The sequence below is a fragment of the Podarcis erhardii genome, assembly GCF_964252035.2.
Source record: "Podarcis erhardii genome assembly, chromosome: 5".
Classification (NCBI taxonomy): Eukaryota; Metazoa; Chordata; class Lepidosauria; order Squamata; family Lacertidae; genus Podarcis; species Podarcis erhardii.
This window is the reverse complement of record NC_138509.1, coordinates 95753806-95781493: the sequence shown is the minus strand read 5'-3', so window position 1 is coordinate 95781493 and position 27688 is coordinate 95753806. Positions and strand designations below refer to the sequence as shown.

Sequence of the window (27688 nt, the reverse complement as noted above, 5' to 3'; positions counted from 1 at the left end):
TGTGCCTTGGCACTTGCAAAGTCACATAAGATGCCAGAAAACCTGTTTGTCTTTTACAACAATATATATAAGCAGGAAAAAGAGAGACAGGTGCGGTTGTCTCTGAGGAAGGCAAAAAGCCTTTAGAGAGAGTTGAACCCAATCAGGCATCGTAGGAAGAAACAAGGTGAAAGAGAAGGCAAGAGAAGGATGGAGATATGGGCAGTTTTGATTGCTCTGCTGGTGGTTCTTCTGATTCTGCACTACCTGAAACAGCTCTGGTCATCTAGGCACTATCCTCCTGGACCTCTCCAGCTTCCTCTCATTGGAAGTATATGGCGGATTGGGTTGAAGCTTAGTAAAGATACTTTCATTATGGTACGTATTTCTTACTATAACATTGTCTAATGTGAACAATTGTTCTTTTATTTTCTCCGACCATTTTGATATTTAAGCTTAAAGAGTAGCATCAATTTCAGATAGATTAAAATGGTAAATGCAATGGCCATAATCTAAAACAAAAGTGTACATGCGAAACTACTTCAAAGAACAACTCAAAGACTAGAAAATAACAAATTATTCTAAACAGTGCCATTCTTCCACGGTGGGTAGATCTTGTGTCTTCCAGTACCTTGCGATGAGTATTCTTGCTGCTGTTGTAGCATACATAAAAAATGTTCTATCCTTCTTTAACACCAATTGGCCGACTATGCCCAGGAGAAAGGCCTCTGGTTTCTTGGGGAAAGTGTACTTAAGTACCTTTTTCAGTTCATTTTAGATCATTTCCCAGAAAGTCGCTATCCATCACTGTCATTGCTCTGAGTAATCCCCCTTTCCCTCTCTCTCTCTCGTCAGCAGAAGCTTCACCCCCCTTACGGTGGCTACATAAAGCCCTTTGTGGGTTTGCTTTCTGCTCTTACACTCTATCAGCTGTCCTAGCTCTGGGGAAAGGCTAGGTCTGCAATGCTGCTAGTGATAATGAGTCAGCCAGCTTTGTTGTTTTTAATTTTGTTAATAGCTGTCCACAGCTCTCCCAGATTGGGAGATACTCCAAGCTCATCTCTAATTTGCTTTTGCGGAATGTGTGAGAGGAGGAATTTGTAATTGTCTTGGAATCAGGTCCCTAACTCTTTATGAAACCCTCGATGGAGCAATGTTAAGTGTGTCTTGGTGGCACTGCAATAAAAGTTATGCATCTTCATAAAGTTTTCTTTTAGTGTGTAACACGCCGTAAATTTTAAATCTCTGATCCATAATTGTTCCCAGGCATCCATTTGTATGGTATGCCCAAAATCTTTTGCCCATTTAATCATAACTTCTTTCACTTCTTCATCTTTTACTTCCCAATCAAGTCTATACACTTTAGATAACACTTTAGATTAACACTTTGTATTAATTCTTTTTCCAGCCTCAAAATTTCTGTTGCAAACCCATTTTTCTTTTTTTCTTTTTCAGATGATCTTTATTAATTTTTTAGTTACATACTGTACATACACATACATTATATTTCACATTTGTTCTTGCTCTCCTGAGCTGACTTCCCTCCTTCCTTCTTCTGGCTTTTTTATGTCCTCTTTGACTTTTCGCATTGTCTTTGTCCATTTTCAATAAGATTGTTCTTCATTTTTTCCATTAAATGTCCATAAACAAATAAATCTTTCTATATATACAAGTTCTTGTTGTCTGTCTATATTAATTTACAAATATTGTTCAATAATAGTCTTAATATACCGTATTTTTCGCTCTATAACACGCACCTGACCATAACACGCACATCGTTTTTAGAGGAGGAAAACAAGGGAAAAAACATTCTGAATGAAACAGTGGATGTATCATTTTTGTGCTTCATGCTGTGGCCACAGACATGTGATCTGATGGTGAATTTGGGCTGACCCAATGCAAAGATCCTGAGGATCCATGTGGATCCATGTTTTGTAACCACGTTTTTGCACCATTGCAGCCCCAGGCAACAGTGGGTGCGTGATTTTGGGGGGGCAGGCTGTAGCCATGGACATGCTATGTGATCTGATGGTGAATTTGGGGTGACTGAATGCAAAGATCCTGAGGATCCATGTAGATCCATGCTTTTTAACCACGTTTTTGCACCATTGCAGCCCCAGGCAACAGTGGGTGTGTTGTTTTTGTGGGGCAGGCTGTAGCCATGGACATGCTATGTGCTCTGATGGTGAATTTGGGCTGACCCAATGCAAAGATCCTGAGGATCCATGTGGATCCATGTTTTGTAACCACGTTTTTGCACCATTGCAGCCCCAGGCAACAGTGGGTGCGTGATTTTTTGGGGGGCAGGCTGTAGCCATGGACATGCTATGTGATCTGATGGTGAATTTGGGGTGACTGAATGCAAAGATCCTGAGGATCCATGTAGATCCATGCTTTTTAACCACGTTTTTGCACCATTGCAGCCCCAGGCAACAGTGGGTGTGTTGTTTTTGTGGGGCAGGCTGTAGCCATGGACATGCTATGTGCTCTGATGGTGAATTTGGGCTGACCCAATGCAAAGATCCTGAGGATCCATGTGGATCCATGTTTTGTAACCACGTTTTTGCACCATTGCAGCCCCAGGCAACAGTGGGTGCGTGATTTTGGGGGGGGGGGCAGGCTGTAGCCATGGACATGTTATGTGATCTGATGGTGAATTTGGGCTGACCCAATGCAAAGATCCTGAGGATCCATGTAGATCCATGCTTTTTAACACGTTTTTGCACCATTGCAGCCCCAGGCAACAGTGGGTGTGTGGTTTTTGGGGGGCAGGCTGTAGCCATGGACATGCTATGTGATCTGATGGTGAATTTGGGGTGACCCAATGCAAAGATCCTGAGGATCCATGTGGATCCATGCTTTTTAACCACATTTTAAGTGGGGAGGGAAGGAAAAACAAAGAAGGGACAAGGAGCAGGAGAGGGGTGTGCAGAGAAGCAGCTGGCTAAGAATGCAGGAGAGGGGTAGGGAGGAAAGGAAGGCAAAAGTTTTCCCTCACCTACCCACCCAAGCCAGCCAGCTCACGCGCTCTCTCTCTCTCTCCCTCCTGCATGTTTTCAGCTTTCCCCTCTGCTTGCCTGGAGGGGAGGGGCTTTCCTGCTAACACAGCAAGGAAACAGAGATGGGTGGGCAGTAAGACCCTGAGGCAGAATGCCGGAAAGCAGCCGCTTCCTCTTTTCAAGTTTCCCTTCTAGGAGACGTGTGATTTGATTTTTGCCTGCTTTTTTTTGCCTCCCCTCGCACCACTTGGCTCCAGGGACCACACATTCGCTCAGTAACACGCACAGACATTTCCCCTTCCTTTTTAGGAGAAAAAATCTGCTTGTTATAGAAGGAAAAATACGGTACATTTTTAATTCATTTTGATATTATCATCCAGTAAATTTCTTGTATTTTATCGTTATGAGATATTATTTTAACTCTACTGGTTTCCCTATTTCACATCATCTTTTCTATATATAACATAAATTTTCCCAATTCTTTCTGATATGTTTCATCCCCCTGATGTTGAATTTTTACTGTTAATTTGGCTATTTCTGCATACTCCATAACCTTGTACTGCCATTCTTCTATTGTAGGCAATTTTTGCTGTTTCCATACCTGAGCCAGCAGTGACCTCGCTGCCGTTGTTTTGTATAGGAACAGTTAATGGTCATTCTTGTCAATGTCTTCTCCCACCATTCCCAACAGGAATGACTCTGGTTTTTTCAAAAATGTATACCTAAAAATCTTTAATTCGTTATATATATTTTCCCAATACGTTTTCACTATGTCACAAGTCCACCACATGTGGAAGAAACTGCCTTCTTTCACCCCACACTTCCAACAATTTTTATTTCCTGTTTTATACATCTTTGACAATTTAATTGGCGTGAGGTACCATCTGTACATCATTTTTAACAGATTTTCTTTTAACAATGTACATGCTATACATTTTAGGCCGGTATTCCATAATTTTATCCACTTTTCATACTCAATGTTGTGGCCTACATCTATTGCCCACTTAATCATGACGCTTTTGATTTCTTCATCTTTTGTGTGCCATTCTAATAGACCTTAGACAGTGCTTTTTGTTATTTTGTAGTACTACAGTTTCTAATATTGATTTTGTTTGTTCAAACCCTCTTGTTTTCTTATCCTTTGAGAAGATATCACCCATTTGATGGTACTCCATCCAACTTTGCAGTTTATCTTTTAATTCCTCATATGGTTTAATCTTAATTACATTGTTCTCTTCCAATAACATGTCTCTATAGGTCAACCATTTTCCTTTCATATTTAGACTTTTCAGTGAAAAAGCCTCTTGGGGTGGTAGCCACCAAGGCATCTTTCTTTTGAACCACTCTTTATATCTTTTCCAGACTTCAAATAGTGGTCTTTTTATGATGTGATTTAAAAAGTCCCAATGTACTCTGACCTTGTCATACCAAAGGTATGTGTGCCACCCATATCATTTCCAAAAACTTCCAGATCTAATATATCCGTATTTTCCAAACTAAACCACTCTTTTAACCATATTATAGATGCAGCTTCGTAATATATTTTGAGGTCCGGTAGTGAAAAGCCTCCTCTTTCTTTTTTGTCCATTAAAAGTTTGAATTTTATTCTAGGCTTTCCTCCTTGCCATACAAACCTGGAGACCAGTTTTTGCCACTCATTGAATTGGCTTTGTCCTGTTATAATTGGAATGGTTTGAAATAAAAAGAGCATTTTTGGTAGGACATTCATCTTAATAGCTGCTATCCTTCCACAGAAGGATAGCTTCAGTCTGTCCCATATTTCCAATTTTGTTTTTACTTCTTTCCATATTGTTTTATAATTATCCTTGAATAGGTTTGTATTTTTAGGGGAGAGCCAAACACCCAAATATTTTATTTTCTTTACTGTTTTTATTTCTGTTTTGCTTTGTAGTTGGTCTAGTTGTTCCTCATTCATGTTCTTTACCATCATTTTTGATTTACGTGTTACGTGTGTTTCTTGTACGCAAGTTATGTCTGTTTTTTTAATAACTCATATTCAATTTTATGTCTTTTGGCTTTATTGTTCATGCCATTAACATTCAATGATATAATTTTAATTGTCATTTTTATTTATTTATTTAAATACAATTTTATTTTATTGTTTACATTCAAATATCTCCCTCTTCTCCCTCTTGTTCTTGTTTATCCTCTTCACTTTCCTGTTCCCCTCCCTCCATCTTCCCTAACTCCTTATATCTTCTCCCAAATTTCTGCATTTCTTGTAATGTCTTAATTTTGAATTTCTTGTCTTTATAATAAAATGACACACCCTTTGGATACTCCCATCAAAACCTTATTTTGTTAGCTGTTAAGTTTTTTGTCAATTCTTTGTAGACATTTCTCTTGCGTAAAAAATGATTGGGAATATCCTTGAACACCACATTTGTTTTCCCATCTATGATCAATTGTTTTTCTCGACTCTTCCTCAGAATAGTATTCCTCACTTCTGCTGAATTAAAAATTGCTAAACAGTCTCCAGGGTATTTTTTTTGTCTTGCCTGGGCCGAGGTGACTTTTATTCTAAGAACATTAGTCACCATGTAATCTAAATCCTCTTCCCTCATTTCTAATAGTTTAGCAATTTCTTTAATGAGTCTTTAATGAGGTTGTTTATTTTTGGTCCTAATTCCAGAGAGGTTTATTGCTCATTAGCTCAGGGTTTGATTAGCTCTGAGCTTGAGGTGTTGCACAGCTGAGAAGACAATGTATCCAGTGCTGAGGTACTCCCTTCCTCTGTCACTTTGCACAGTGTTGGAGCATTCGGGAAACCCCTTTTTGCACCGCTTGGATCAGCTGCTTAGACAGTGCTTAAGACCCCCTCTTAAGCCTTTTAAGAGGTTTGCGCCCCTTGCTTGCCCCTTATTCCCTTTTATGAGTTTGGGTTTGCTCCAGTGTGCAAACATGCCCCCCCGATGCTAAGTGTGATAAACCATTGTGTAAGTTCAATTCCGCCCACTTTGAAGACTTTGGCAGGTATTACATCAGGTCCTCTGGCTTTGTTGTTTTTAATTTGGTTAATGGCTGTTCACAGCTCTCCCAGATTTGGAGTTACTGCAAGCTCATCTCTAATTTGTTTTTGTGGAATTTGTGAGAGGATCTCAGCATGTACAGGGGAGCTGCAGTTAAGGAGATGTTGGTAATGTTCTTTCCAGCGCAGTGCAATAGCTTCTTTATCTTTTAGAAGTGTGGTACTGTCTTTGAGCTCAGGGGGCATATGCCATGATTTAGTGGCTTTAAAGGAACTCTGTGCATCATGCGTGTTGGCTAAGTGCTGGATCTCTTGAGCTTTTTTTATCCACCAGGTGCGCTTTAGTTATCTGGTTCTTAGCGTCGGCATAGGTTTTTTTTTCTTAGTAGCACAGTTTCTATCTCTTTGCCACAGTTTCTAACTCTATGAAAGGCCTTCCTTTTCTTGCCAATAATGTGTTCAATCTCAGTGTCATTCTCATCAAACCAGTCCTTGGTTTGGTATCCAACAGTTTGTTCATAGGCTGCAATAATTGATGTTTTTAGCTTGGTCCAGTGTTCCTTGATGTTATTAGGGAACTCTGAAAGCAGATGGTCCTTAAGAGTTGTTTGGAAGCAATCCCACTTAATAGGATCTTGAAGGGTTTGAGTATTCATTTTGCACCCTGGTTTCCTTCCTTGAAGCCTGTGTTGAGGTATAAACTTGATAGCCATAGTGGAATGTATTAATCAGTGCTCTGTCAAGCAGTTATCGGCACTCGCCATAGCTCTGATAAGGAGCACATTACAGCAATCTTCAGCTTGAACAATTACATAGTCTAAGAGATGCCATTGGTTCGACTAAGGGTGCCTCCATGATGTTTTAAATTTATTTTGTTGTCGAAAGAGTGTGTTGGTAATAACAAGGTTGTGCACTGCACCTATAGTCAAAAAGATTCCATTCTGGTTGCTGTTGCCAATTTCTTCTTTCCCAATAGTCCCAGGCCACAGATCGAAATCTCACTCTACTCTTGCATCAAAATTCCCCAGGAGGATAATTTTATCCTCCTCAGGCATCTCTGATAGGATGCTGTCTCTCCCCCCCACTGTATTACCTGGGTTATGAAGGCGCCCAAAAGGTTTTAAAGCAAAGATTATGGGACAATGCACACAGTGACTTGTAGTCCGCTGGCAGCAGGAGTTCAATATGGGTATGTCTTTGAGTTAACATCTTACATAAAAAACCTGACAGTACCTAACTATCGAAGGCTTTTCACCAAAGCCAGACTAAATGTCCTCCCCTCTGCAGTGCTGGATGGTAGGTTGAGAGGAATTCCCTACCAGGACAGACATTGCTCGTGTGCTCAAGACATCGATTCCATAAATAATATTTTGTTGCATTGTGTGAAGTATGAGCAGGCCAGGGCTGAACTGATACTACCCTTGCTGGTGCCTTTCCCGGGAAAATCAGAGGCTCACTATGTCAGGTTCCTACTGGAAGACCGGACAAAAGCTAGAACGTTGGCAGTGGCAAAGTTTTTATCGGTGGTTGCAAGAACAAACGAGCCCTATATTCTAAACAAAGTGCTTGATTAACCTGGAGGTAGGCTGTAGGAACTCTGTATTGATTTGTAGTGTTTTGTTGGGTCTCTGGACCGTAATAAAGATTGTTGTTGATAGGATGCTATCCAGCTGAGAGTAAAAAATTTCTTTAATGTTGTCATTGGCATCCAGTGTTGCTGCATAAGTGCTTAGAATAGTAGCCTGTTGGTTTTTTGTGAATTTTATTCAAAGGGTTGAAAGTCACTCATTAATGCCGGTAGGGAATTCTGAAAAGAGCTTCACAATATTGTTTTTGATAGCAAAGCCTACTCCATGTATTTGACATTCTTGTTGAGGTAAAGCTTTCCAGAAGAATGTGTAGCCTCCTTTTTCTTCCTTCAGTTGTCCCTCACCTGCTCTTCGAGTTTCTTGAAGTGCTGCAATATCAATGTTAAAACATCGCAACTCTCTTGCAAGAAAAGGAAAGGAAAGGGGGAAGGGGAAAGGGGAAAGGAAAGCTGGGGGGAGGGGGGAAATCTGCAGAGAGGAGATGCACACTTGGCCAGAAACTGCAGAGGTGAGGAAGGCTGAAGTTCATGTTGAAATAATCATCTGCTTACTTTGAACCTAATATCTCTCTCCTCCCTTATGACCCAAACGGTAGATGGCAAAGCAATATGGAAACATTTATACCTTATGGGGAGGACCACTAGCTGTGGTAGTACTGTCTGGATATGAAGCAGTGAAAGAAGCACTCATTGACCGCTCTGAAGAATTCTCTGAGAGGTTAGAGACGGCTTTCCTTAATGATATAATAAAAGGAAGGGGTAAGTAGTCACGAACGAGAAGTCCTACTGCTATTTCCCCAGGTAAAACATTTAAAGAGGGTATCTGGAAAAAGAGAACAAAGGATCTCTCTTAATGTTGCAATCAACAGAAAATGGGTTGTATGCAATGTTAGCTCTACTCACAGTAGACCCATTACAGTTAATGGACACAGCTAACTTAGGTCTTAGGTTTGACCAAACTGCAGGAGGCAGTGGAAGACAGAAGTGCCTGGCGTGCTCTGGTCCATGGGGTCACGAAGAGTTGGACACGACTAAACGACTAAACAACAACAACTTAGGTCTGTTAATTTCAATGGGTCTACTCTGAGTACAACTTAGCAGGCTCAAGTGAGCTCTAATAGTAACAAGTGGTGTTGTTTTTGTTTAGTCATTTAGTCGTGTCTGACTCCTCATGACCCCATGGACTAGAGCACTGTACTTAACAGCTGGAAGGAGCTGTTGACGGACAGTAACAGAAGCATCCTTTTGCTTTGTTCTTCCCACCACCTTGCTGTTTTCTTCTCACTGCCTGAATGCAAACTTGTCCTGCAATCTGCTGAACCCCAAACTGACAAATGCCTAAAAGTCTCACATTGGAGTGAAAATTCAACTGCCTGCTCCAAACAGAGAGCAAATTGTACTTATTGTAAACCAGCACCAATGAAGAAGAAGAAGAGTTTGGATTTGATATCCCGCCTTTCACTCCCTTTAAGGAGTCTCAAAGCGGCTAACATTCTCCTTTCCCTTCCTCCCCCACAACAAACACTCTGTGAGGTGAATGGGGCTGAGAGACTTCAAAGAAGTGTGACTGGCCCAAGGTCACCCAGCAGTTGCATGTGGAGGAGCGGAGACGCAAACCCGGGTCCCCAGATTACGAGACTACCGCTCTTAACCATTACACCACACTGGCTCTTATGACCTTGAGCCTTAGACATAACAATAGGTGCAACAATAGGAGCCAAGTATTTCAATTAGCTGTTGCTGAATGTGGAAATTACTGATGGGAACTTTCATTTGTGCTGTGCTTTGTAGGCAAAGGTTCAGGATTTGTTGAGATGCTATTCCAGGCTGTATCAACAGATGTATAGTATCTAGATCAAGGGAAATAATAGTACCTCTCTATTCTGCCGTGATCAGATCCCACCTGGAATACTGTGTCCAGTTCTGGGTGCCACTGTTTAAGAAGGATGTTGAGAAGCTGGAATGTGTGCAGAGGAGGGCAACTAGGATGATCAACAGTCTAGAAACCAAGTGTTATGAGGAATGGTTGAAGGAGCTGGGTATGTTTGGGAAAGAAGAGACTAAGTGGAGATATCTAAAGGACTGTCACTTGGAAGATGGAGCAAGCTCGTTTTCTCCTGCTTTGGAATGTAGAACTTGAACCAATGGCTTCAAGTTACAAGAACGGAAAATCTGACTAAACATATGGAAAAACTTTCTGACAGTAAGAGCTGTTTGACTGTGGAACAGTCTGCCTCAGGAGGTTGTGGACTCTCCTTCCTTGGAGGTTTTTAAGCAGAGGTTGGATGGCCATCTCTCCTGGATGCCTTAGCTGAGATTCCTGCATTGCAGGGGGTTGGACTAGATGACCCTTGGGTCCCTTCCAACTCTAAGATTATATTATTCTATGATTCTATGATCAATCAGCAGAATTGGCACTACTACAGGTGCCACATAATAAGTGTTCCGTATTTGTAAGAACTTGGAAGTTTAGTGCATCAGGGCCCACAGTTTGGAACTCCCTGCCTGTTGAGATTAGGTAGGCCCTTTACTCTTTTTGGTGTATAAAAAACATCCTTGTTTAGACATGCCTACCCAGATGCTTAGAAAGTTGAGGCAAATTTAATCTGTTTTAGTATTTTAGCTTTTGTATATTTTAAAGTAGGGTTGGGATTTTTTCTGGATTTGATTGCCTAATCTTTTTGTGAACTGCTTAGAAGCTTTTTACTATAAAGCAGTGTATGAAATAAATAAATACATACGCAAAAGCTATAAAGGGCTAAGTGCAAGGTAAGACATGGATTGAACCATAGGAGCCAACTCCTAGGGACTGAGAGGGCTTCCGCCTCACAAATAAAATATTAGAGGGGGCTGCCCCCCAAGTTGATGGGCATTGCCATTCAAATGGTGAGTGTGACCATGTCATGTGATCGATTATGTGGGATAGGGCTTACCTGGGCCCCCACAATATTTTGTTCAAGTTGGCACTCCTGGATCAAACAAGTGACATGTTCCTTACCCTAACTATGTTGAATAAAACACAAGTGTGGTGGACCCAACAGAAATAAGCCAGTTTAAGTTTTTCTGCAGAAAGTATGACTGTATTAAATACCAATTCACTCCCCCCCAGCCCAAAATCATAATTTGTTGTTGTAGTTTAGTCGTTTAGTCGTGTCCGACTCTTCGTGACCCCATGGACCAGAGCACGCCAGGCACTTCTGTCTTCCACTGCCTCCCACAGTTTGGTCAAACTCATGCTGGTAGCTTTGAGAACACCATCCAACCATCTCGTCCTCTGTCGTCCCCTTCTCCTTGTGCCCTCCATCTTTCCCAACATCAGGGTCTTTTCCAGGGAGTCTTCTCATGAGGTGGCCAAAGTATTGGAGCCTCAGCTTCAGGATCTGTCCTTCCAGTGAGCACTCAGGGCTGATTTCCTTAAGAATGGATAGGTTTGATCTTCTTGCAGTCCATGGGACTCTCAAGAGTCTCCTCCAGCGCCATAATTCAAAAGCATCATAATTTGTAGAACTGCCCAAAGATGACCCAGAAGCTGTTTGCGGAGAAACGCTGGCTCCCTCAGCCAGTAAAGCAAGATGAGCGCACAACCCCAGAGTCGTCCACAATTGGACCTAATGGTCAGGGGTACCTTGACCTTTACTGTAAATTGCCGGAACTTCTGGAACCATCTGATTTGTCTTCTGTTGTCTTACAAACTGAGACAGCCAAGACATTTGGGTGAATCCCTTGTAAGTGTCTGAGTGCTCAAATAGGTTCTCTCAGGCACTGTATTCATTTCATTTTCATTTTTTTTCCCATAACACAAGTTTATTTATTTTTTAAAAAAATATTTATTAACAGTTTTTATTTTTAATTACAATACCAATAAACAATACAATATAACACATCTCTTAACATAATTTTCTTGACTTCTTTGGACTCCCTCACATCTCCCGCTCCTGCGTTCCTGACTATAAAATTTTATCCAGCAAATTTATCCCCTTGTTTCTATTCTTATTATCTAATTTTCCAATGTTGTGTCTCTAATTTTAGATATCCTTTATTCAGATCTTAAAAATTTAAATATAACCTAAAATTTCCAAAAAATTATCTTTTCTTAAATTTAGCTTATCTTCATATTTCACTTCATCTAGCTTAATGGTGCCAAGTTGTTTGTATTCTAGCATCCTTCTTAACATTCATACAATTTACAATATTTTTGTAGATAAATCTTGAATTTCTTCCAATCTTCTTCCACCGTCTCTTCTCCCAGAGACATTTCATTTTCATTCCATAAATTTTATATAAAGCTTGGCTGTAGAAAAGAAACTCAGAGTTGTTGTACAAAGCATGCAGTGCCGGCCTATATTGTAGAGATGTCCATGTAACACACAGATGTCACCTTTGCTTCAGAGAGACAGAGTAGCTCTTGAGTGCTAAACATAGATTCTTCTGGTTTAGCTGTTTAATTTTCAACATCAGTTTATGTAAGTAATAATTTCTCATTGATTTTCCATAGGTATTATATTATCAAATGGTCACACCTGGAGGCAACAGAGACGCTTTGGTGTGGTTACTATGCGGAAGCTGGGGTTGGGGAAGAAAGGCATGGAGCACCAAATAGCAGAGGAGGCTCATCAGCTCGTGGAGGTGTTTGCACGTTCAAAGGGTATGTGATGCTAGGTGATGGTGCTGAGCTGGCATATATTCCAGTCTGAAGAAATCTTTTTGTACCACTGCTGTACATTTTGGAAAGGAATGTTGATAGTTTTGCTTAAATCTAACATAAATATGTTCTCAGTATTAACAGGAGCGGCTGAACTAACATTGGTATAATTTTATTTTGTAGGACAACCACTTGACCCCACCTTTCACATCACTAATTCAGTCGCCAATGTGATATGTGCTGTGGCTTTTGGGCACCGATTTGCTGTTGAAGATGAACAGTTTCAGAAACTGATAGAAGCCATTAATTATTTACTAAAATTTCTGGTTTCCCCCACTCATATTGTGAGTAGTCATTTTCATTTCTACTGATCCAGACAGGTCTCCCAGAGACGATAAGTCCCCCTATCAGCATTCTGGAATCCATTATGATAGAGGTTAGAGTGTTGGCCTCAGACAACTGAGGCCAGGGTTTAAAACTAGTCATAGGCCATTTACTAGCTCGCAGTTTAATCTATTTCTCAAGATTATTGTGCAGATTAAAAGATGTGAAGCAACTATGTACATCACCTTTAACTCTTTGGAGGAAAGATGAGATGAAAATGGAACAATGACATACAGGTCATCTAGAGCCCATCTAAATGCAGAAAGAGGATGAGGCCAAAATATCTTCACAGTATGGGCATTCCATAGTTTTGGTACCATTATGGAAAATTGAATGTGTCTACTGTCTGATACAATGTGTCTACTGTCTGAGAAGGATGTTCTTCTCATTATAGGGGATTAGAATGCTAAAGTAGGGAGTCAAGAGTTAAAAGGAACAACAGGCAAGTTTGGCCTTGGAGTTCAAAATGAAGCAGGGCAAAGGCTAATAGCGTTCTGTCAAGAGAACAAGCTGGTCATCACAAACACTCTTTTCCAACAACAAAAGAGATGACTCTATCTGAAATGATTTATTGCTCAGAGAGATAACAGTTCAGCGCACTTTGGCTGCAGCAGGCCTCTGCTTCGCAGCACACATTCCAAAGGCATTCCAAAGCTCTGAGCAAAACAGCAGAGTCTAGCAGCGGTCAGAAAATAAGCCTTCTGCCTTCTGTGCTTCGGTGTGCATAAATCAGGCTCTCACGCAGAGTTACTAAAACTAAAAGCACTTTCATACAGCAAAATTACCCACAATCACGGAACATTGTGCAAGCATGTCTGTTCCAGACAAAAGCGAAAGCAGAATAGAACAAAGAACTGAGACTCTCGGAAGTGACGCAGAGTTTCTCCGCCCCACAGTAGGCAGGACGCACACTCTGAGCTGTTTAACCATGTAAGCTCAGGTTCTCCTCACACTCTACACATGGACATCACCAGATGGGCAGCATTGAAATTAGATTGATTATATTCTCTGCAGCCAAAGATGGAGAAGCTCTATACAGTCAGCCAAAACAAGACCTGGAGCTGACTGTGGCTCAGATCATCAGCTTCTTATAGCAAAATTCAAGCTTAAACTGAAGAAAGTAGGAAAAAACCACTGGGCCGGTAAGATACAATCTAAGTGAAATCCCTTATGAATACACAGTGGAAGTGAGGAACAGGTTTAAGGATTTAGATTTGGTGGACAGAGTGCCTGAAGAATTATGGATGGAAGCTCATAAGATTATACAGGAGGCAGCAACGAAAACAAGAAAGCAAAGTGCCTGTCCAATGAGGCCTTACAAATAGTGGGAGAGAGAAGGCAAACAAAATGTGAGGGAGATAGTGAAAGATACAGGAAATTGAGTGCAGATTTCCAAAGGAGAGACAAGAGGGCCTTCTTAAACGAGCAATGCAAAGAAATAGAGAGAAACAACAGAATGGGAAAAACCAGAGATCTGTTCAAGAAAATTGGAGATATGAAAGGAACATTTTTCAGAAAGATGGACATGATAAAGGACAAAAGTGGTAAGGACCTAACAGAAGCAGAAGACATCAAGAAGAGGTGGCAAGAATACACAGAGGAATTATACCAGAAAGATATGGATGTCCCAGACACCCCAAATTGTGTGGCTGCTGACCTTGAGCCTGAAATCCTGGAGAATGAAGTCAAATGGGCCTTAGAAAGCACTGCTAATAACAAGGCCAGTGGAAGTGATGGCATTTCAGCTGAACTATTTAAAATCACAAAATATGATGCTGTTAAGGTGCTACACTCAATATGCCAGCAAGTCTGGAAAACTCAGTAGTGGCCAAAGGATTGGAGAAGATCAATCTACATCCCAATCCCAAAGAAGGGGAGTGCCAAAGAATGCTTCAACTACCTCACAATTTCGCTCATTTCACACGCTAGCAAGGTTATGCTCAAAATAAATTCTACAAGGCAGGCTAAAGCAGTTTGTGGACTGAGAACTCCCAGAAGTGCAAGCTGGATTTCGAAGGGGCAGAGGAACCAGAGACCAAATTGCAAACATGCGCTGGATTATGGATAAAGCCAGAGAGTTCCAGAAAGGCATCTACTTCTGCTTCATTGACTATGCAAAAGCCTTTGACTGTGTCGACCACAGCAAACTATGGCAAGTTCTTAAAGAAATGGGAGTGCCTGATCACCTCATCTGTCTCCTGAGAAATCTCTATGTGGGACAAGAAGCTACAGCTACAACTGGATATGGAACAACTGTTTGGTTTAAAATTAGGAAAGGAGTACGATCGGGCAGAATCCGAGATCAGGGAGAAGAGTTGTTGGAAGAAGACTGGAAGAAATTTAAAATCTACCTACAAAAACATTGTAAAATTTTTGAATGTTGATGACATTGAAATGAAATGAATGGGTTCTAGTAAAAAAGGTAAAATAAGAATATGAAAGAAGGGATAGATATTAGATGAAAATTAGGAACAAACAATATGTGAAGAAAGATAATAAAGGATAAAATTAATAAGAAGGAATTTGCTAATTAATTTTAAATTGGAATACAAGAAAGGGGTGTGTGAGGAAGTCAAGAAAATAGGTTTATGAATGGTAAGAAATTAAAGAGAGGGATTTTCTTTTTTAACTTTTTGAATTCTCTTTTAGTGTTTTAATTTTTCCTTTTATTTTTTCTTTTTTCTTTTTTCTTTTTATTTATTTTTATTGTATTCTGATGTTTTTTGTATGTTTATATTACTTTGTGTTTTTCTTTATGTAACCTTTTTCTTTGATAAAACTTAATAAAATATTATATATATAAAAAACAAAATTAGGAAAGGAGTACGACAAGGCTGTATATTGTCTCTCTGCTTATTTAACTTATATACAGAATTCATCATGTGAAAGGCTGGGCTGGATGAATCCCAAGACGGAATTAAGATTGCTGGAAGAAATATCAACAACCACAGATATGCAGATGACACAACCTTAATGGCAGAAAGTGAGGAGGAATTAAAGAACCTTTTAATGAGGGTGAAAGCGGAGAGTGCAAAATATAGTCTAAAGCTCAACATCAAAAAAACGAAGTTCATGGCCACTGGGCCCATCACCTCCTGGCAAATAGAAGGTGAAGAAATGGAGGCAGTGACAGATTTTACCTTTTGGGGCTCCATGATCACGGCAAATGGCAACAGCAGTCACGAAATTAAAAGATGCCTGCTTCTTGGGAGAAAAGTGATGATAAACCTAAATAACATCTCAAAAAGCAGTGACATCACCTTGCCAATAAAGATCCGTATAGTTAAAGCTATGGTTTTCCCAGTAGTGATGTATGGAAGTGAGAGCTGGACAACAAAGAAGGCTGATAGCCAGAGAATTGATGTTTTTGAATTGTGGTGCTGGAGGAGACTCTTGAGAGTCCCATGGACTGCAAAAAGATCAAACCTATCCATTCTTAAGGAAATCAGCCCTGAGTGCTCACTGGAAGGACAGATCCTGAAACTGAGGCCACAATACTTTGGCCACCTCATGAGAAGATAGATAGATAGATAGATAGATAGATAGATAGATAGATAGATAGATAGATTCTTTATTGTCATTACACAAGTGCAACATTGCACAAGTGCAACGAAATTGGATGCCATCCCTTAAAAACAACAAAAGCAAAACAACAACAACAAACAAACAAACCACATTCCAGCCACACCCACACCCACACCCATCAAACTCCCAGGTCACACTATCGAGTTACAGCATTTAAGAAGAGAAGACTCTCTGGAAAAAACTCTGATGTTGGGTAAGATTGAGGGCACAAGGGGATGACAGAGGATGAGATGGCTGGACAGTGTTATAGAAGCTACCAACATGAATCTGACAAAACTGTGGGTGGCACTAGAAGACAGGAGTGCCTGGCGTGCTCTGGTCCACGGGGTCACGAAGAGTCGGACATGACTAAACGACTAAACAACAACTGTCTGATCACCGTATCTAATGGCAACGGTACATAGGACTCAGGGGCACAGATACCTTCACATGGGAGAAATCAGTTCTTATGGTATTCTGGCTGTGGACCAGGTGTGGGGAACTTCTGGCCCCCCAGCTGTTGCTCATCTACAATTGGTCATCCTTGGCCTTTGGCTATGCTGGCTGGTTCTGATGGGGTTGTGGTTCAGTAACATATAGATGGCCAAGGTTTCCCTCACCTGCTCTAGACTGTTAAGATATTCAAAGGTCAACATGTTTAAATTGATTTACCCCGCCAAGGTTGAAAAAGGAACTAGAAAAAAAAGGTATCCTGGTTGTTGGCTCTTAAGGTCATAGAATCATAGAATTTTAAGGTTGGAAGGGACCCCAAGGGCAGCGGCGTAGCGTGGGTTATCAGCACCCGGGGCAAGGCAAGTAATTTGCGCCCCCTAACCCGGGGCAAGGCAAGTAATTTGCGCCCCCTAACCCGGGGCAAGGCAAGTACAGTAATTTACTCTCCCAAGCAGCAGCAGCGAGGCTTCTCTTTCCCCCGCGCTCTCCCGGAGCTGCCTCTTTTCTTTCATTTTTTCCCTTTCTCCAAGGCTTTTCGCTTTCTCTCCTTAATTGATTCCCCCTCCACACCGCGGTGTTTCCTGGCTGCTCCCCCCTTCCCCCCCTCTCTTCTCCTCGCTCTGCTTGCCTTGCCCTGCCCTGCCTGAGGGCGCCCTGAGGAGACTCCGCTCTCCTTTTTGACCAGGCGAGGTGGAAAAAGGGGGAAAAGTCTCTTCCCGCCCCCTTGCCAGACTCCCTGCTCGGCTCACTACCCAGAAGGCCAGTGGAGAGAGAGCCGCAATTACCATAAAGCTCCTCTCCCTCCGCTTCGCCAAGCTGTCAAAGCCCGGCAGCAGTGGCAACGGCAGCAGCAGGCGCAGCCAGACCCCCGCCAGCCAGCCAGCCCGCCCGCCCGCCCGGCTTCCTCTCCTTTTTTGGCCCGCGGCAGAAGGCTTCGCTCTCCCCCTTCCGCGACCTCCTCGCCAAGCCGAGCGAGCGCAGGCTCCCTAACCCGTGGATTTTAGTAGGGGCAGAGAGGTGCTAGTGCGGGTGCGCCCCCCGCCCATGTTGCGCCCGGTGCGGCCGGCCCCCCTGGCACCCCCCACGCTACGCCACTTTTATTATTATTTATTTATTTACGGCTATTAGACCATAAAATATGTACAAACATAAAAGCACAGAAACATAAAAACCAATGTGAGGGCGATCTGGCTGCGACATCTGTCACCCCATTGATCGCCAGGGTTGATTCGGCTGATCTGGCTGGCTAGGCGGGTGTCCTCCCACGCTACGCCACTGCCCAAGGGTTGTCTAGTCCAACCCCTTGTTATGCAGGAATCTCAGATAAAGCATCCCTGACAGATGGCCATCCAACCTCTGCCTAAATACCTCCAACGAAGGAGGGGCCGTATCTTCCACCCCCATTCCTGGGGATCAAATTGATTTGAATGGTTATAGTAAAACACATAGGAAATTATTATATGTATATGAACCACGGAAGGAGAAGAAAGGCAGTCATTGGATTTTTCAAAGTTGGTGACACGTTTAATTTGATATGTAGAAAAATGAACTCCTATCTATATCTATATATCTACACCTATACGTACCTTTATCTATACATACATACATACACACACACACACACATATGCATATACATACGTGTGTGTGTGTGTGTGTGTGTGTATGTATATGTATAAACAACAAGCTATGTATTTGGTTCTTAGCGGGGAGTGAAACTTGAGCAAAATTGAATTTCTCTGCTATCCATATTCTCCATCCCCATTCCTGGTCTGGAATCGTGCAGTTTTAGAATGAAGCCTCAAAGCTGGCAATATATTTCAAGCTCTAGTTTTCATTCCACTTTTCAGCCAAGCTTAATTATCATAATCCAGTCATTGTGGAATTCTGAAGATGCTGTTGACACCTTCTTCTCCATGAGAGTCAAGCTAATATACTATCCATGAGGAATAACCCAGATCATGTTCTTTAAGCACCAGCCCACAGGAGTTGTTTCATGAACAGTGTGACCAAGCTTCTTCATGGTAATGGCAACGTTTTTGCTATCTTTACTTTAGCTGTATGAAATATTCCCATGGATTATGAGATATCTCCCAGGGCCCCACAAGAAGGCATTTTCCAGCCTGGATACGGTGATTTCATTTGCAAAGGATGAGATAGAGAAGCATAAGGAGACTTCGTCACTGCATGAGCCACAGGATTTCATTGATTTCTATCTACTTCAGATGGAGAAAGTAAGTACTGAATACCAGGACTATAAAACAGGAGGGCTTCATTAATCAATGCAGAGTTCAGAGTACATGTGGGGCACACTGTATCAAAATATATCACACCATGCACCCCATAGTTAAATGGTAATGTAATCCTGAAATTACTTACCAGTAGCCACAAATGCTGTATGCTGAGAGTCAAATGCTCTGTGTGTTTCTGTACACATTGCTTGGCTAGATAGCAGCTCTGCAAAATTCAGAGAAATGAGAATTTTGAAGGTTGGCTGCATTTTCACTACTGGTATTGCTTCGAAAAGTAAACAACTCTGTACAGTGGTGCCCCGCAGGACGAATGCCTCGCAAGACGGAAAACCCACAAGACGAAAGGGTTTTCCGTTTGCGAGTTGCTTCGCAAGACGAATTTCCCTATGGGCTTGCTTCGACCTCTTCTGAAGGCCGGCGGGGGGCAAAAGTCTTTGCTCCCCCCCGCCTGCCTTCCCGGGGGCTTTAAAATCGCCCCGGGACAGCGGAGAAGTCCGCTGTCCGGGGCGATCTTAAAATGCTGGCGGGCAGCAGCGAAGCCTTCGCTGCCACCCGCCAGCATTTTAAAAAACCCCGGGACAGGGGAGAAGTCCTCTGCTGTCCCGGGGTTTTTTAAAATGCTGGGGGTGGGAAGAAAGGCCCTTGCCCCCCCCAGCCTTCATAAGAGGTCGGGGGACAAATTGTCCCCGGACCTGGTCTGAAGGCGGTTTCCATAGGAACGCATTGATTGATTTTCAATGCATTCCTATGGGAAACCGTGCTTCGCAAGACGAAAAACTCGCAAGACGAAAAAACTTGCGGAACGAATTAATTTCGTCTTGCGAGGCACCACTGTATGTGGTTTGCAAAAATTCCTTAACAATACACAACATGCTTATAAGAATATCCTTATAAGATTATAAGCATGTTATGTATGACCTAGAGCTCCTTTTTGGGCCAACCAGAAGAAGACTCAAGGAACAGAGATTGAAATCCTGGGTATCCCGTTGTTGCAGTTCCATCGGGATTGCACCGGCACAAGTACACACACAGAGAGTCATTCTGATTCACTTATTTCAGGAATATTTGGACACTTTGGCTTTGAGATACTGAGTTGCGTATGTCATTATTATTTTGACATTATAGATATTATTTAAGATTCCATGTATTAGAAGGTTTTGAAATGTTGTACATTATTGTTAAGGAATTTTTGCAAACCATATACAGAGTTGTTTAGTTTGTGATTTATCTCTCTGTATTCATTGGGCATGGTGTTATTTCAAAAAGTACAAATTAAGCAATAATAATTTTAATAACTTTATTATTTATACCCCACCCATCTGGCTGGGTTTCCCCAGCCACTCTGCCTTTAAATGTGACCTGAATCATATCTATCCCACATTCCTAAATGGTACACAGCTGCATTCCAAAGAGAAATAATGCACACTTTTAGAGCCTTGTGACAATAATCTAAAACAGAACTTCTCAAACTTTTCATGTTGATGACACACTTTTTAGATATGCGTCATTTTACGACAGAGTAATTCAGCTTTACTAGCAAACCGGAGGTTAAACGAACCCCTTTCCAGCCCTAGGAGGAACCCGGGGAGAATTCACATGACACAACTACACACTGTAGTTGACACACTAACCTGTCGTGACACACAGTTTGGAAAACACTGATCTTCTCAATGAAAGAGACTCAAATATATTCAAATGCTCACAGGGCAAAAAGTTGGCAAAAGAAGCTAAAGTAAGTGATGGAGAACAGACTATAAGGCATATAAATGACATGTCACCTTTCTTATTTTCAGCACCAGAACAGGAATGATCCAGAGTCTACGTTTAATGAAGACAACCTGGCCCAATGCATTTTTGACTTCTTTGTAGCAGGGACAGAAACAACTGCCATTTCTCTGAAATGGGCACTTCTCCTCTTGGCAAATCACCCAGATATCCAAGGTGAGAGAGGGAGACATGCGCAATGGGAGCCAAAAGACAAGAACATATTGAAATAAGCTAAATGTTTTTGACTTACATCTCATGGAAGATCATTCTTCTTCACAAATGTTTCCTTATACAGATCCTGGAACTTATAATCAAACTCAACAGTGTGGTAGAAGTAAAAAACTAATTTGCCCTGAACACCCCATGCCCATAGAATACTTCCAGTCTATGATTACTGGGACAATAAGAGATGGAGGGTCTCAATTTATAATTAAATTCATATGAGAGGGTAAGGGACAAGAATGTGCCCCTGTTGTTAGACTAAAGTGAATTCATCAAAGTTTTTCTGAAGGAGAGAAGAGTGGCTTTGCAAATAGAGGGAAGACAATTTGAAGACTGGGATGGTCAAAGGAAGGGAGAGAAAGAGATGAATGTTTTTGCCAGTGATGTCATGGTGAATCCAGAAATCCAGGCTCCCTTCATGACAACCCCCAAGCCATGCTCCTTCTAAAACTCTGCAACCAAAATGAAATGTTGACCAATGCACAGATTATGACTTAATGAAGTCATGTTTTTTCTTACTCGCTGCCCTTCCAGCTTGGAAGAATTCTGGTAGACCTGCTCAATCCCTTGTGACATTTTTGTAGGCCATGATATCTTTCCAAATATAAGTAGCAGCTGAGATTAGGGAATTTTCCAACTTTCCAGACCTAGGAACTCACCTTTAGCTGAAAAATGTTTTGGGAGGAGCACTCCTTAATTTTTTACCAGATATTTATATGGTGGCAGTGCTGGTGTTGCAACCCACTTTAGGTCGGGGGAAATCCTGGTAGTGCAACCACCTTGACCCGCCAGTGGAAGTAGCAGTTAGAATGTCAAACTAGGATTGAGAAAACCCAGGTTCAAATATTAATACAGCTATGAAACCCTCTGGGTGGCCTTAGACTAGTCCGTATTTTTCAGATTAACCTATTCTCCCAGGTTACTAATGAGGTTTAAAAAGAGTGGAAGAACCATGTATATTGCATTGAAGTCCTTGGAGGAAAATATGGGCTATAAATGCAATATATAATATGATAATATAAATGGGCTATAAACTGAGATTCATTCATATATCTTCTTAGAATAATTTCATGGTAAATAAATATGCTGGGGAAAAAATGTTCTTGTCAAAATAAACAATACATTTCCATCATTTTCTTCAGATAAAGTCCACAAGGAGATAGAAGATGCTTTAGGTTCTTCTCACACAATCTGCTATCAAGATAAGAAGAAACTGCCCTACACCAATGCTGTGATTCATGAAATGCAGCGCTTTAAATATGCCTTTGGAGGTGGAATTCCCAGGCAAACGACAAAGGATGTGAAGATACATGGTTTTCTTATTCCCAAGGTAACAGCTGCATTCTTGTATATCAAGAGCATATAGGGCTGGATCATAAGTGGCATAAATCTCACTTATGAGCTGCCGAAGCACATGTCCTGGCTTGTAATAGGGCCTACAATGTGGTGGCAAGGGCAGCGGTTTTATCCTACTTTGCTGCCTCCATTACATCCTCGGGGAACCATTGAGCAGAGTTATTCTGTGTCATCCAGAGATTGGTAACTTCTGACTGGCGGGGTGGATCTCCTGAACACATGGTGATTAGCTGTAACCGGATAGCTAAACATTTCAAGGATAAAGTTGCTTGGCTCTGCAGCAATTTAGATGCTGCTATTGAGACTGTGCCAACTGAGATGTCCTACAAATTGTCAGGCCCAGTATTGTGGAATCAATTCCAATTAATAATCTCAGGGTTGTGGGTTTGAGCCCCATGTGGGGAAAAAAATCCTGCATTGACCCTTGTTGTCCCTTTCAACTCTACAACTCTACAATTCTATGATTATTATTCTGTTACAGTGGTACCTTGGTTTAAGAACAGCTTAGTTTATGAACAACTTGGATTAAGAATGCTGCAAACCTGGAAGTAGGTGTTTTGGTTTGTGAACTTTGCCTTGGAAACAGAACATGTTCCACTTCCTGTTGAGTGTGTTCCATTTGTAAATTGAGTCCCCCACTGCTTTGGGAAGAAGAAGAAGAGGAGTTTGGATTTGATATCCCGCCTTTCACTCCCCTTAAGGAATCTCAAAGCGGCTCACAATCTCCTTTCCCTTCCTCCCCCACAACAAACACTCTGTGAGGTGAGTGAGGCTGAGAGACTTCAGAGAAGCACGCCTTGGCTTAAAAACACTTTGGTTTAAGAATGGACTTCTGGAATGGATTAAGTTCATAAACCAAGGTACCACTGTATTATTATTATTATGTTTAATGCATCCTGAGGATGTGGACATGACACTTGAAGTGATGTGCCCAACCACCGGCTCATTCTATCCAGATCCATCCTGCCTTCTTAAAGCTAACTGGGGTGGGGTGATTGGATCGATCAGAGGTATGGCAGTGTGATGGAGTGGTGCCTGTTGCGCTTAAAGAGGCAGTGGTGTTCCACTTCTCAAAAATCCCACTCTAGACCCAATGGAGTGTAATAACTATAGACGGGCTGCCAACACACCTTTCTTAGCAAAGGTGTTTGAGATGGTGGTTGGAGAACATCAGGTATTCCTGCATACTCTTCAACTGCTCTGAAAATGCTGGGACTGTCACAAAAACCCTTAAGCCACCATGGCTTCTGACTTTGTCATGCAGAGTTCTGAATTCCCAGATGAACGCCTTTCCCACCAACCACCACACTTTAAAAAATCCTTAAATCTTTATTCACCATTTCATTCCTTGCTCCTTCCATCTCCTAGCCAGGGAAAGAGAGAAATAGCAACTTACTTCAGGTTCTCATTTGCACACTCTTCTGAGCTGTTCAGTAACATTACACACAACAAAGAGAGTTTGCTCTGCATCCAAACCTCTTAGGTCCCTGGCCAATTTCTTTGCATTGCTGCCTCGACTTTCATTTCCAGTTTCATTTGAGAACCTGAAGTATCACAGAGCATTCTGGATTAGTTGTAGTTTCCAGGTCACCTTCAAAGGTAGCCCCACATAGAGCGCACTGCAGTAGTCCAAGCGAGAGATAACTAGAGCATGCAGCACTCTGGTGAGACAGTCCACAGACAGGTAGGGTCTCAGCCTGTGTACCAGATGGAGCTGGTAAACAGCTGCCCTGGACACAGAACTGACCTGCACCTCCATGGACAGCTGTGGGTTCAAAATAACTCCCAGGCTGTGCAACTGGGAGTCCTCCACACCTGCCCGCCTCCTGTCCCCCCCAAACAGTACTTCTGTCTTGTCTGGATTCAACCTCAATCTGTTAGCCGCCATCCATCCTCCAACCGCCTCCAGACACTCACACAGGACCTTCTCCGCCTTCACTGATTCTAATTTGAAAGAGAGGTAGAGCTGGGCATCATCTGCATATTGATGAACACCCAGCCCCAACCCCCTGATGATCTCTCCCAGCGGCTGCATGTAGATGTTAAAAAGCATGGGGGAAAGGACAGAACCCTGAGGCACCCCATAAGAGAGAGCCCAGGGGTCTGAACACTCATCCCCCAACACCACTTTCTGGACACGGCCCAGGAGAAAGGAGCGGAACCACTGTATAACAGTGCCCCCATCTCCCAGCCCCTCTAGACAGTCCAGAAGGATGTTATGGTCGATGGTGTCAAAAGCCACTGAGAGATCCAGCAGAACTAACTAGGAAACAGCTCTCACCTTTGTCCCTAGCCCGCTGGAGATCATCGACCAGCACCACCAAGGCATGCCTGGAAATGCTTGTAAAATGAAACCATTATGCATTTTATAGCCTGCTCAAGTAAACAACTTACTTGACTGATCTTTCTTATTTCCATGAATGTTTTATTGCCTTTCGTATGCAACCAGCCCTTCAAATGTGTTTCCAAGGAGGCTGCATTGACTGATCACTCTGCTGATTTTAAGACAGGCACATGTGGAAGTGTTGCTGGACCCAGAGATTTATGAGGATACCCCATATCATACACCTGCACAATCACAACAACAGTAATTGTTCAAAGTTATCATGTTTCCAAAATGCTCATAAATGCATGACATCACATAGTCTCCACACACACAAACACATAGTTGTATTTATTGATTTGAGGTTTTCTTTTTCCACCAGGCTTCCCTAAATGCAATACATAAATTCAAATATTTATACGCTTAAAATACTGCAATTTTGTGTTTCCTCTAATAACGTTGGTACTTGACCAGGAGGAAATACACAAACAGTGATACTGAGTTCAGAAGAAGTTTCAGAACTGAATCAGCCTTTGACCGTTATTGGCCAGAGGTGTCAGTCTGGATGTTGGGCTTTCTTTTTAAAAGAAGGGTGGGGAGAAGGAGGTAGGTTTTAATAGGGAGAAAAGCTGAGGATGAATCTGGCCACTGGAGGGGTGGCTAACAACCCAGAGGACAGGATCACACTTCAAAATGACCTTGACAGATTAGAGAACTGGGCCAAAACAAACAAGATGAATTTTAACAGGGAGAAATGTAAAGTATTGCACTTGGGCAAAAAAAAAAAAAATGAGAGGCACAAATACAAGATGGGTGACACCTGGCTTGAGAGCAGTACATGTGAAAAGGATCTAGGAGTCTTGGTTGACCACAAACTTGACATGAGCCAAGAGTGTGACGTAGCAGCTAAAAAAGCCAATGCAATTCTGGGCTGCATCAATAGGAGTATAGCATCTAGATCAAGGGAAGTAATAGTGCCACTGTATTCTGCTCTGGTCAGACCTCACCTGGAGTACTGTGTCCAGTTCTGGGCACCACAGTTCAAGAAGGACACTGACAAACTGGAACGTGTCCCGAGGAGGGCAACCAAAATGGTCAAAGGCCTGGAAACGATGCCTTATGAGGAACGGCTAAGGGAGCTGGGCATGTTTAGCCTGGAGAAGAGGAGGTTAAGGGGTGATATGATAGCCATGTTCAAATATATCAAAGGATGTCACATAGAGGAGGGAGAAAGGTTGTTTTCTGCTGCTCCAGAGAAGTGGACACGGAGCAATGGATCCAAACTACAAGAAAGAAGATTCCACCTAAACATTAGGAAGAACTTCCTGACAGTAAGAGCTGTTCGACAGTGGAATTTGCTGCCAAGGAGTGTGGTGGAGTCTCCTTCTTTGGAGGTCTTTAAGCAGAGGCTTGACAACCATATGTCAGGAGTGCTCTGATGGTGTTTCCTGCTTGGCAGGGGGTTGGACTCGATGGCCCTTGCGGTCTCTTCCAACTCTAGGATTCTAGGATTCTATGACTTCCCTCCCCAGTTCAGAAATGTGTTGATCTTAGTGTATTCAATGACAATGGTTTCTTCTTTACAGACGACTGGTATCTTTCCTGACCTGCGCTCTGTTCTCCTTGATCCCACACGATGGGAGACACCTGCAGAGTTCAACCCAAATCATTTCTTGGACAAGGATGATCAATATGTGGCTCGAGAAGAATACCTGCCATTTGGTGCAGGTAAATGCAGAAGACCAAGCTATGTTTTGATGTGTATACATGCATATTGGGCTACTCACAGGAAATGACATCATAATCAGCACATGCAAGAGAAGTAGATAGCACTCTGGCAGGAGCAGTGGCTCTGTGACTCACCAGAACAGGAATGAGAAAGGAAGTGGCAACTTTGGGGAAGCTCTGGGTTGGTGATGGTGACTCTGCAGATGCACATACACTTTCAGGGTCTTCACAACCAGCAACCTGAAGCATCTCAGACTTTGCCACCACCCTGCCCTATCCCTCCTTTGAGCTCTAAAGGAGACAGGAGTCCTGGTTATTTCCTTGACCCAACTCCTTCCAACTCTATGATTCTATGAATCTGCGACTAGTAGTTGGGCTTGGTTTTACAAAATATTAAGTGGAGTATTTCAAAGTTATAAAATAATATCTGGAGACAGTGTAATTTTTCTAGAAAAGGAGGTGCCGGAACTCACTGTGAACCTCCCTCGTTCTCTTAGAATGGCCCACCTGAGAGATGCTGGAACTGAGACCCAGTGAGTTCCAGCTGAACCCCCCCCCCCGACTGGAAAGTAAGTTATTATTCACCTGCTGTCTTTCACTTGTCCCATCCTCAGGGTCTCGCATATGTTTGGGAATGCAGCAGGCAAAGATCGAAATCTTCATCTTCCTGACCAGCCTGTTGAGGACATTCAGCTTCCAGCTGCCAGAAGGAGTGAAAAAACTTAATCAAGACCCTGTACCAAGGGTTACAATGAACCCTCATCCTTATAAAATCTGTGCTATTCCCCACTCCAGGACATAATAAAACAGGGACCGGCACATTTCTCTCTCCTTCCTTTCCACTGAATATGATGTTCTGCCCTGACTTGCTCATTTTATCTGAAATTAACATAAGAACATAAGAGTTTTCTGGATCAAATTTAGGGTAGTTGTATACCAGGCAAAGGGCCCTTCTCGGTAGTGGCGCCTGCCCTGTGGCACCTGCCCATCAGATGTCAAATAAATAAAAAAACTGACTTTTAGAAGACATCTGAAGGCAGCCCTGTTTAGGGACATTTTTAATGTTTGATGTTTTATTGTGTTTTTATTGTGTTGGGAGCCACCCAGATGGGTATGTATGTATGTATGATGATGATGATGATGATGATGATGATGATTAATACCCCGCCCATCTGGCTGAGCCTCCCCAGCCACTCTGGGTGGCCTCCAATCAAGTGTTGAAAACAATACAGCATTAAATATTAACAGAAATTAGAAGAACATGGATTTAATAAATTAAAAGATCTGTTAGATGAAGACGGGAAGTTAAGGACAAAAAATAGCATTTTGGAGAAAGTAGGAAAACAATATTGGTTGAAAGTGCAAGGGCTATATAAATGAACAGAAGCAGAAAAAATAGAGGATATGATGAGTTCAGGATCAGTAATTGATGAAATACGTAAC

General features: G+C 42.2%; 1 protein-coding gene across 1 annotated transcript; it reads left to right on the top strand.

The window, feature by feature from the left end:
- Positions 1 to 27064, top strand: LOC309342209 (cytochrome P450 2J2-like). Its single transcript, XM_081862603.1, has 9 exons — positions 1 to 357; positions 8152 to 8314; positions 12051 to 12200; positions 12381 to 12541; positions 18655 to 18831; positions 20643 to 20790; positions 21981 to 22168; positions 26104 to 26245; positions 26860 to 27064. The coding sequence occupies exons 1-9, from the start codon at positions 190 to 192 to the stop codon at positions 27045 to 27047; spliced, it is 1485 nt and encodes a 494-aa protein (XP_081718729.1). The 5' UTR covers positions 1 to 189; the 3' UTR covers positions 27048 to 27064.
- The last annotated feature ends 624 nt before the right edge of the window (positions 27065 to 27688 follow it).